This window comes from Bombina bombina, chromosome 6, assembly GCF_027579735.1.
Source record: "Bombina bombina isolate aBomBom1 chromosome 6, aBomBom1.pri, whole genome shotgun sequence".
Taxonomy (NCBI): Eukaryota; Metazoa; Chordata; class Amphibia; order Anura; family Bombinatoridae; genus Bombina; species Bombina bombina.
Genome location: NC_069504.1, coordinates 1,079,121,870 through 1,079,133,927, shown reverse-complemented (window position 1 = coordinate 1,079,133,927; position 12,058 = coordinate 1,079,121,870). Strand labels below are relative to the sequence as shown.

At 41.5% G+C, this 12,058-nt stretch overlaps 1 protein-coding gene across 7 annotated transcripts in view; it reads left to right on the top strand.

The window, feature by feature from the left end:
- CNOT4 (CCR4-NOT transcription complex subunit 4) overlaps positions 1 to 12,058 on the top strand; it is a 541,039-nt gene that overhangs the window by 386,155 nt on the left and 142,826 nt on the right. For all 7 annotated transcript variants that reach the window (XM_053718981.1, XM_053718986.1, XM_053718983.1 and 4 more), the window contains one exon: positions 2,215 to 2,272. In XM_053718981.1, coding sequence (XP_053574956.1) covers positions 2,215 to 2,272 — 58 coding nt within the window. The remainder of the gene's footprint in view (positions 1 to 2,214; positions 2,273 to 12,058) is intronic.

Sequence of the window (12,058 nt, the reverse complement as noted above, 5' to 3'; positions counted from 1 at the left end):
TTCTGTTTTTAGTAGCTATCTCCTTGGCTCGAAGAGTTTCGGAGTTATCTGCTTTACAATGTGATTCCCCTTATCTGATTTTCCATGCAGATAAGGTAGTGTTACGTACCAAATCTGGGTTTCTTTCTAAGGTGGTATCTAATAAGAATATCAATCAGGAGATTGTTGTTCCTTCACTATGTCCTAATCCTTCTTCAAAGAAGGAACGTCTATTAAACAATCTTGATGTGGTTCGTTCTTTAAAGTTTTATTTACAAGCTACTAAGGATTTTCGTCAAACATCTGCTTTGTTTGTTGTCTACTCTGGACAGAGGAGAGGCCAAAAGGCTTCGGCATCTTTTCTTTCTTTTTGGCTGAGAAGCATAATCCGTTTAGCTTATGAGACCGCTGGCCAGCAGCCTCCTGAAAGAATTACAGCTCATTCCACTAGAGCGGTAGCTTCCACATGGGCTTTTAAAAAGTGAGGCCTCTGTTGAACAGATTTGTAATGCGGCGACTTGGTCTTCCCTCCATACTTTTTCTAAATTCTACAAATTTGATACTTTTGCTTCCTCGGAGGCTATTTTTGGAAGAAAGGTCTTGCAGGCAGTGGTGCCTTCCGTTTAATTTCCTTCCTTGTCCCTCCCTTCATCCGTGTCCTAAAGCTTTGGTATTGGTATCCCACAAGTAATGGATGAACCGTGGACAGAATACACCTTACAAGAGAAAACAAAATTTATGCTTACCTCATAAATTTCTTTCTCTTGTGGTGTATCCAGTCCACGGCCCGCCCTGTCACTTTAAGGCAGGTGTTTTTTATTTTAAACTACAGTCACCACTGCACCCTATAGTTTCTCCTTTTTTCTTGCTTGTCTTCGGTCGAATGACTGGGAGTGGCAGTTAGGGGAGGAGCTATATAGACAGCTCTGCTGTGGGTGTCCTCTTGCAGCTTCCTGTTGGGAAGGAGAATATCCCACAAGTAATGGATGAACCCGTGGACTGGATACACCACAAGAGAAAGAAATTTATCAGGTAAGCATAAATTTTGTTTTTGAGTCTGGTCAGGCCCCGCCTCAGAGAATTACAGCTCATTCTACTAGATCAGTCTCCACTTCGTGGACTTTTAAGGATGAAGCTTCAGTTGATCAGATTTTCAAAGCAGCAACTTGGTCTTCTTTGCATACATTTACTAAATTCTACCGTTTTTATGTATTTGCTTCTTCGGAAGCAGTTTTTGGTAGAAAAGTTCTTCAGGCAGCCGTTTCAGTTTGATACCTCTGCTTATGTTTTAAGTTTTTTCTTTTCATAATGAAAATAAACTTATAATTTGGGTTGTGGATTCATTTTTTTCAGCGGAAAATGGCTTATTATTTTATCCCTCCCTCTCTAGTGACTCTTCTGTTCCACATCTTGGGTATTGCTATCCCGTACGTCACTAGCTTATGGACTCTTGCCAATTACATGAAAGCAAACATAATTTATGTAAGAACTTACCTGATAAATTCATTTCTTTCATATTGGCAAGAGTCCATGAGACCCACCCATTTTATGGTGGTTATGTTTTTTTGTATAAAGCACTATTATTTCCAAATTCCTTTGTTGATGCTTTTTACTCCTTTCTTTATCACCCCACTACTTGGCTATTCGTTAAACTGAATTGTGGGTGTGGTGTGGGGTGTATTTATAGGCATTTTGAGGTTTGGCAAACTTTGCCCCTCCTCGTAGGATTGTATATCCCATACGTCACTAGCTCATGGACTCTTGCCAATATGAAAGAAAGGAATTTATCAGTTAGGTTCTTACATAAATTGTTATATATATGTGTGTGTGTGTGTGTATATATATATATATATATATATATATATATATATATATATATATATATATATATATATATATATATATATATATATATAATGTATATACACTCTTTTTGGTAGAGCATTTTTTATTTTTTTGCTTTGGCTAATTGACCGCTAACCAATGTTTTACATGGCTTTTTAGTTGAATATATTTGAAGAAAGTGCAATATTTAGTTTCATAGCACATTCTGCACACACGGAAAACAAGTTTGAAAAAACAAAGGGGAATCTGCTGCTGTGCTTACAATGATAGCATAGGAGCTTGTCTGTTACTATAAAGTTTAGTTGTCATAAAAAATCTAAAATGTGCTAGTATTTCATAGTTGTATACAGAAATGTGTTAACTATTTCACCTTCCTGTTCCTTTTTTTAGTTCTGTTGACAAATCTTCAGAATCGTTAAGTATTGGAAATGGCGATAACCTACAACAGGTGAGTAAAATCTGAGACAAACCAAACAAGTATATTTTTCTAGAAGTTGCTATAAATACATGGACCACTAGAAAAAGTGTATAGCTAGTGATGTAATATCTGTAAATTAAACTTTGTTGTTTGCAGTACAATGAACATAATCAGTAAACAGTGTCTGCAAGTAAAAATCAGTTAGGTTATGTTGAAGCTAACGTCTTTAAGTGGTTATTAATAATACAGAGCATAATATATATATTTATTTTGCAAGATGTACCGAGTCCACGGATTCATCTTAACTTGTGGGATATTGTCCTTCCTGACAGGAAGTAGCAAAGAGAGCACCACAGCAGAGCTGTCTGTATAGCTCCCCACTTAACTCCACCCCCAGTCATTTTCTTTGCTGGTTCTAAGCAGGAAGAGTAAAGAGAAGAGGTGTTAAACTGTTAGTTTTATTTTATCTTCAATCAAGTGTTTGTTATTTTTAAATGGTACCGGTGTTGTACTATTTACTCTCAGGCAGGACATAGATGAAGATTTCTGCCTGGAGGATGGTGATCTTAGCATTTGTATCTAAGGTCCACTGCTGTTCCCACATGAGCTGAGGAGTAGAGGAAAACTTCAGTGTGAGGAACGGTTTCTAACTATACAGCAATGAGGTATGTTCAGTCATATTTTCTGCAGAGACTGTGTTAACTCAGAAAGGCTGACAGTGTGTCCCCATTAGGGGAAGGGGAAGCAGTAATCCTAGTGTTATCAGAGGTTTTTACTAGCTTGCATAAAGGGTTAATTTTTTGTGGGCACTCAGTTTGTTATGTGAATTTGGGACACACGTTTTTGTGTCAGGGAGTAACGTTTTCTGTTTTATGGGACATTTGAGGGTTCTTTGGGGTTGTTTATAACCCACATGGCTTTCAGGCAGGGTTTGTTAGTTTTGTGTAGGCCCCAGCAACATCGAGAGAGGTGGGCGGGGCCTACATTTACAAGCAGCAAGCAACTTCTCCTGAGGTCCTGAGAGTCTTCTGAGGGACTAATTGAAGCTTTAAACCCCATATTATCGCTTCCTAAGGGCAGGTAGGGCCACAGCAGAACTGTGGCAAGGTGCTTTAGGGGGTTTTATCCGGTTTTAGACACTTATCAATCCGTTTTTTTTAATTGGGGGTCTATTGCTTTTTTTACTTGTGGTGCAATCCTTCTAAAGCTTAGTGGGTACACTGTTAAAATTTCGGCATTTTTGAAGAAATTTTTACCCGTTTTGCAGATTGTGTATGGCTTTTTTTCTCTTAAAGGTACAGTACCGTTTTTGCAAATTGTGTTTTTTTCATTAAGTAAAGTGTTTTCCAAGCTTGCTTGCTTCATTAGTAGCCTGTTAAACATGTCTGACACTGAGGAAACTCATTGTTCAATTTGTTTAGAAGCCATTGTGGAAACCCCTCTAAGAATGTGTCCCAATTGTACTGATATGTCTATAAATTGCAAACAGCATATTTTGACTTATAAGAATTTGGCATTAAATGATTCTCAGACAGAAGTAAATCAGGTTTCGCCATCTAGTTCTCCCCAAGTGTCACTACCAGTTACGCCCGCACAAGCGACGCTAAGTACTTCTAGTGCGTCTAATTCTTTCACCTTGCAAGATATGGCTTCAGTTATGAATACTACCCTCACAGAGATTTTATCTAAACTGCCAGGTGTGCAAGGGAAGCGCAGTAGCTCTGGGTTAAGAACAAATGCGCTTTAGTAGCCGTATCCGATATTCCCTCACAATGTTCTGAGGTAGGGATGAGGGATTTGCTGTCCGAGGGAGAGATTTCTGATTCAAAAAAGATGTTCCCTCAGACAGATTCAGATATGACGGCATTTAAATTTAAGCTAGAGCACCTCTGTTTATTGCTCAGGGAGGGTTTATCTACTCTGGATGATTGTGACCCTATTGTCGTTCCAGAGAAATTGTGTAAAATGGACAAATATTTAGAGGTTCTTGTTTACACTAATGTTTTTCCGGTCCCTAAGAGGATTTCAGACATTGTTACTAAGTAGTGGGATAGACCAGGTATTCCGTTCGCTCCCCCTCCTGTTTTTAAGAAAATGTTCCCCATTTCTGACACCATAAAGGACTCATGGCAGACGGTCCCTAAGGTGGAGGGAGCTATTTCTACTCTGGCTAAGCGTACAACTATACCTATTGAAGACAGTTGTGCTTTCATTGATCCTATGGATAAAAAGTTAGAGGGTCTCCTAAAGAAAATGTTTGTAGCGTTATGGCTTAAGTCCTTGTCAGCAGATGTGTCATCTAAATCTAAGCTTTTGACCATCCCTTTCAAAAGTAAGACCCTATTCGGGCCTGCACTGAAAGAGATCATTTCAGACATCACTGGAGGGAAGGGTCATGCCCTCCCTCAAGATAAGTCAAATAAGACAAGGACCAAACAAAATAATTTTCGTTCCTTTCGAAACTTCAAGGGTGGTCCCGCTTCCTCTTCCCCTGCTGCAAAGCAGGAGGTGAACTTTGCTCATTCCAAGCCAACCTGGAGACCTAACCAGGCTTGGAACAAGGGTACACAGGCCAAAAAGCCTGCTGCTGCCACTAAGACAGCATGAAGGTGTAGCCCCCGATCTGGGACCGGATCAAGTAGGGGGCAGACTTTCTCTTTGCTCAGGCCTGGGCAAGAGACGTTCAGGACTCCTGGGCCGTAGAAATTGTGACCCAGGGGTATATCCTAGATTTCAAAGATTCTCCTCCAAGGGGGAGGTTCCATCTTTCTCAATTGTCTATAAACCAGACAAAAAGAGAGGTGTTCTTACGCTGTGTAGAAGACCTTTTTACCATGGGAGTGATCTGCCCAGTTCCGAAAACAGAACAGGGGCAAGGTTTCTACTCCAATCTGTTTGTGGTTCCCAAAAAAGAGGGAAGCTTCAGACCAATTCTAGATCTAAAAACCAATTCAAGATCCTAAACCAATTCCTAAGAGTTCCATCCTTCAAGATGGAGACCATTCGGACTATTTTACCAATGATCCAGGAGGGTCAATATATGACTACCGTGGTTCTAAAGGATGCGTATCTACACATTCCTATCCACAAAGATCATCAAGTTTCTAGTTGCTATCTCTTCAGCTCGAAGAGTTTCTCAGCTATCTGCTTTACAATGTGACTCGCCTTATCTTGTTTTCCATGCTGATAAGGTGGTTTTGCGTACCTAACCTGGGTTCCTCCCTAAGGTTGTTTCTAACAGGAATATCAATCAGGAAATTGTTGTTCCTTCTCTGTGTCCTAATCCTCCTTCTTAGAAGGACCGTCTGTTGCACAACTTGGACGTGGTTCGTGCCTTGAAGTTTTATTTGCAGGCAACCAAAGATTTTCGCCAATCATCTTCTTTGTTTGTTGTTTATGCTGGAAAGCGTAGAGGTCAAAAGGCTACGGCTACCTCTCTTTCATTTTGGCTGAAAAGCATCATCCGTTTGGCTTATGAGACTGCTGGATAGCAGCCTCCTGAAAGAATTACAGCTCACTCCACTAGAGCGGTGGCTTCCACATGGGCTTTTAAAAATTTTGCTTCTGTTGAACAGATTTGTAAGGCTGCGACTTGGTCTTCGCTTCATACCTTTTCCAAATTTTACAAATTTGATACTTTTGCTTCTTCGGAGGCTATTTTTGGGAGAGAGGTTTTGCAAGCAGTGGTGCCTTCCGTTTAGGTTCCTGTCTTGTCCCTCCCTTCATCAGTGTCCTAAAGCTTTGGTATTGGTATCCCACAAGTTAGGATGAATCTCTGGACTCGGTACATCTTGCAAAAGAAAACAGAATTTATGCTTACCTGATAAATTTCTTTCTTTTGCGATGTACCGAGTCCACGGCCCGCCCTTTCTATTCAAGACAGATAGTATTTTTTATGTAAACTTCAGTCACCTCTGCACCTTATAGTTTCTCCTTTTCTTCCTTGGCCTTCGGTCGAATGACTGGGGGGTGGAGTTAAGGGGGGAGCTATATAGACAGCTCTGCTGTGGTGCTATCTTTGCTACTTCCTGTCAAGAAGTACAATATCCCACAAGTTAGGATGAATCCGTGGACTCGTTACATCGCAAAAAGAAATTTATCAGGTAAGCATAAATTCTGTATATATACATATATATTTATATAGTTAAAACCATAAGTGATGCAAAGCTTTCCTTTTGATTTTTAAGCCATTAACCTAAAATGTATCATTATAGAACCTTGAAAAGAACCATATTTGTTATTTGTACAATGGTTCTCCCTTATAGTCTGTTTGATTCAAAATCACTTACTTTGTTTTAAAAACCAAGCTTTAATGGGACAGTCAACACCAGAATTGTTGTTGTTTAAAAAGATAGATAATCCCTTTATTACCCATTTACCAGTTTTGCACAACCAACACAGTTATATAAGTACACTTTTTACCTCTGATTACCTTGTATCTATGCCTCTGCAAACTGCCCCCTTATTTCAGTTCTTTTGAAAGACTTACATTTTAGCCAATCAGTGCTCACTCCTATGTAACTTCACTTGCCTGAGCTCAATATTATCTATATGAAACACATGAACTAATGCCCTCTAGTGGTCAAAATGCATTCAGATTAGAGGCAATCTTCAATGTCTCATTAGCATATGAACCTCCTAGCTTTAGCTTTAAACTAAGAATACCAAGAGAACAAAGCAAAATTGGTGATAAAAGTAAATTGGAAAGTTGTTTAAAATCACATGCCCTATTTAAATCATGAAAGATTTTTTTTGGACTTGACTGTCCCTTTTTAATTCTTTTGTTCCGTTTTTTTCTGCTTCCAGAAAAAGTCCCCTTTTTTATACATGCTTCCTTATTAAACATTTAACCAATTACAATTTTTGTTAAGTTTGCATCTGATTCTTTTGTTATATGCATGTGCATATGGTTTTGATAGCCTCTATTCCTATGGTTCATCTATGCCCTAAGTCGAATGGGCAAAATAATTTGGTAAGCGCCAGTGCATCCGGAACTGAACTTTTACATACAGCTGTAGCGAAGCAAAGCACTATTAAAGTTAGTTCACAGTTTACAAACACTATTAAAAATATAAAAATTGGCATATTTCGATCATCTGAATTTTTGCTGCATTACATATTTGCATCAATGGTAAGTAAGAAACTGTACTGCGCTGACGAGATGACAGGCGATGTAGATGGTGCCGCTGCACAAAAATTAGCCTGCGCACGAGGTGACCAATGTAGAAAAATACCAGTGATGTCGGCAAATACGTTTGCTATGACGTCTGAGGTAGAACATTGCGCATGCGCAGAAGACATGCGCTCCAGATTAGCACTTATCCTGATAAATAGGGGTATCACAGGTCTTGCAGAAATAGCAAGTGATCACAGGGATGAGGTGTTCTTTTGATTACATGCCTGTCATTAGGATGCCTCCATTACATGAGAGAAACCTATGCGGTCAACATGTATCTCATGCTGTTGCTGCATGCAAGGCTATCCAGCAACACTGTAGTATCAGTCAAATATCACAGTTACTGTGCATACAATCACTGTGACAGCAGACTTAAACGAGATACTGGATGCTGAAATCTATGCTGGTATCAGTCTCACTCGTTGCGTCAGGAGTGAGGCAGTCCAGACATTCAGCATGATCACATGACAAGCCATTGTTTAAGCTTTCAGTCCAAGCAAAGCAAATGTTGGCATTGAACCAAAAATTCCATCCTTGATGTATTTGGCCTATATGTGCTTTAAATTACTTGGAAACCTAGACATACAAAGTGTTTCTGACATCAAGACAAAATAACAGCTTTTCTCTTGCAAGGTGTATCCAGTCCACGGATTCATCCTTACTTGTGGGATATTCTCATTCCCTACAGGAAGTGGCAAAGAGAGCACACAGCAGAGCTGTCCATATAGCTCCCCCCCTAGCTCCACCCCCCAGTCATTCTCTTTGCCGGCTCTGGCAGCAGGGCCTCTCTACGGGAGGGTAAAGTGAATGTGGTGTTAGATTTGTAGTTTTATATCTTCAATCAAAAGTTAATTTTTAAATGCTACCGGTTTGTACTATTTACTCTCTGGCAGAAATGTGATGAAGAATTCTGCTGAGAGGAAAATGATTTTAGCATGTTGTAACTAAAATCCATTGCTGTTCCCACACAGGACTGAGGAGTACCAGAAAACTTCAGTTGGGGGAACAGTTTGCAGGCTTAACTGCATTAAGGTATGTTTCAGTCATCTTTTTTCTAGTCAAGACAAGGTAATGCTAGAAGACTGACAAGAATCCCCATGTGGGAAGGGTAAGCCATGTTCTGAGACTCAGTATAGAACTAAAGGCTTATTTAAGAGGGCTCAATAGGCTGGTTGACACTGTTGCAGGGCAATCGATTATTTTATTTAACAAAATACTCATTATAGACACTTTTAAACACTTTTGGTGTGTTTATTACGGGTTTTTTTCCACATGGCATTATTTTAGTCACCTATTTTGGGTTTCTGAAGGCCTCACAACTGGAGTGGGAGGGGCCTAATTTCGTGCCTCAGTTGCGCAGTTCATTCTGACAGATTGTTCATGCTGCTTCACATGAAGGGTCCAGAGACTGTTGGAGGACTTCAAGAGGCTTGCTTTCCCCAAAACTAATCCCTAAGGGCAGGTAGGGCCACAGCAGGCTGCTGTGGCAAGGTGCTGTAGTTTATTAACCGGTTGTAGGCTTTAGTTCATTTTTTATTAATTTTTCACCGTTTTGTAAAATTGTGCACGCTTTTTATTTCTTAAAGGCACAGTACAGTTTATTTCAATTTGTGTTTTTTATTTGATTAAAGTGTTTTCCAAGCCTGCTTGTGTATAATACTAATCTGTTAAACATGTCTGACACTAAGGAAAGGTCTTGTTCTATGTGTTCAGAAGCCATGGTGGAACCCCCACTCAAAATGTGTCCCAATTGCACTAATGTGTCTATACACTTTAAAGATCATATTGTGTCACTTAAAAATATAGCCCTAGATGATTCTTTGACTGAAGGTAATGAGGATAGTCCGCCTTCCTCTCCCCATCTGTCATCACCAGTTACGCCCGCTCAAGCGATACCTAGTACCTCTAGTGCATTGGCACCTATTACATTGCAACAACTTGCAACAGTCATGGATAATTCCCTTGCGGCCTTTCTATCGAAACTGCCAGTTTTCCCTAAAAAGCGAGATAGCTCTGTTTTAAGAACAGATGAGGAGCAGTCGGAAGCTTTGGGAGGTTTATCTGATGTACCCTCACAACACTCTGAAGTAGGGGCAAGGGATGTGATGTCTGAGGGAGAAATTTCTGACTCGGGAAAGGTTTCTCAGCGGGCAGAATCAGATTCACTAGCGTTTAAATTTAAATTGGAAAACCTCCGCGTACTGCTTTGGGAGGTTTTATCAACTCTGGATGATTGTGACCCTATGGTGGTCCCAGAGAAATTGTGTAAAATGGACAAATATCTAGAAGTCCCTGTATACACTGATGCGTTTCCGATCCCTAAGAGGGTGGCGGATATTGTTGCTAGGGAGTGGGAGAGACCAGGTGTACCTTTTGTTTTCCCCCCCCCCCCCCCTATCTTTAAGAAAATGTTCCCCATAACTGATCCCAAACGGGACGCGTGGCAGACGGTCCCTAAGGTAGAGGGGGCAGTTTCGACACTAGCCAAGCGCACAACCATCCCAATTGAAGACAGTTGTGCTTTTAAAGATCCTATGGATAAAAAGTTAGAAGGTTTTACTAAAGAAAATATTTGTTCAACAAGGTTTCCTTCTCCAACCTATTGCCTGCATTATTCCTGTAACTACTGCAGCAGCTTTTTGGTTTGAGGCTCTGGAGGAGTCGCTCCAGAGGGAGACTTCGTATGACGAAGTCATGGATAGAATTAATGCTCTAAAACTGGCTAATTCTTTTATCACAGATGCCGCTTTGCAATTAGCTAAGTTAGCAGAGAAAAATTCTGGTTTCCCCATTATGGCGCGCAGAGCGCTTTGGCTCAAGTCATGGTCGGCCGACGTGTCGTCCAAATCAAAATTACTAAATATCCCTTTCAAGGGAAGACCCTTTTCGGGCCCGAGTTGAAAGAAATTATTTCGGATATCACCGGGGGAAAGGGCCATGCTCTCCCGCAAGATAGGCCTTTTAAGGCTAAAAACAAGGCTAATTTTCGTTCCTTTCGCAACTTCAGGAGCGGTCCTGCTTCAACCTCTGCAACCGCAAAGCAAGATGGTAACGCTTCACAGCCCAAGGCAACCTGGAAGCCTTTGCAGGGCTGGAACAAGGGCCAAGAAGCCTGCAGCTGCTACTAAGACAGCATGAAGGGGTAGCCCCCGATCCGGGACCGGATCTGGTAGGGGGCAGACTCTCTCTCTTCGCTCAGGCCTGGGCGAGAGATGTTCCCGATCCCTGGGCATTAGAGATCGTTACTCAGGGTACCTTCTAGAATTCAAGGACTCCCCTCCAAGGGGAAGGTTCCACATTTCTCGTCTGTCTACAGACCAGACAAAGAAAGAGGCGTTCTTACGCTGTGTAGAAGATCTACTCAAGATGGGAGTGATATATCCAGTCCCAATTACAGAACAAGGACTGGGTTTTTACTCAAACCTGTTTGTGGTTCCCAAAAAGGAAGGAACTTTCAGGCCAATCCTGGATCTAAAAATTCTAAACAAATTCCTCAGAGTTCCATCATTCAAGATGGAGACCATTCGAACAATCTTACCTATGATCCAGGAAGGTCAATATATGACTACCGTGGATCTAAAGGATGCGTACCTACATATTCCTATCCACAAAGATCATCATCAGTTCCTAAGGTTCGCCTTTCTGGACAAGCATTACCAGTTCGTGGCCCTTCCCTTCGGGTTGGCCACCGCTCCCAGAATTTTCACAAAAGTGCTAGGGTCCCTTCTGGCGGTACTAAGACCGCGGAGCATTGCAGTAGCACCTTATCTGGACGACATCTTAATACAGGTGTCGTCTTTTCCCAGAGCCAAGGCTCATACGGAGATTGTTCTGGCCTTTCTAAGGTCTCACGGGTGGAAGGTGAACATTGAAAGAAGTTCTCTGTCGCCGCTCACAAGGGTTCCCTTTCTGGGAACATTAATAGACTCGGTAGAAATGAAAATATTTCTGACGGAGGTCAGAAAGTTAAAGCTTTTAACTACTTGCCGAGTTCTTCATTCCATTCCTCGGCCATCTGTAGCTCAGTGCATGGAGGTAATCGGATTGATGGTAGCGGCAATGGACGTAGTCCCTTTTGCTCGAATACATCTCAGCCCACTGCAACTGTGCATGCTCAAACAGTGGAATGGAGATTATGCAGATTTGTCTCCTCAAATACAACTGGACCAGAAGACCAGAGATTCTCTTCTCTGGTGGTTGTCTCAGGATCACCTGTCTCAGGGAATGTGCTTCCGCAGACCGGAGTGGATCATTGTAACGACCGACGCCAGTCTGTTAGGCTGGGGTGCGGTCTGGGACTCCCTGAAAGCTCAGGGCCTATGGTCTCGGGAAGAGTCTCTTCTCCCGATAAACATTTTGGAACTGAGAGCGATATTCAACACGCTTCAGGCATGGCCTCAACTAGCGGCGGCCAAATTCATCAGATTTCAGTCGGACAACATCACGACTGTAGCGTACATCAATCATCAGGGGGGAACAAAGAGTTCCCTAGCGATGAAGGAAGTAACCAAAATAATCAGGTGGGCGGAGGATCACTCCCGCCATCTATCTGCAATTCACATCCAAGGAGTAGACAACTGGGAGGCGGATTTTCTAAGTCGTCAAACTTTTCACCCGGGGGAGTGGGAACTCCACCCGGA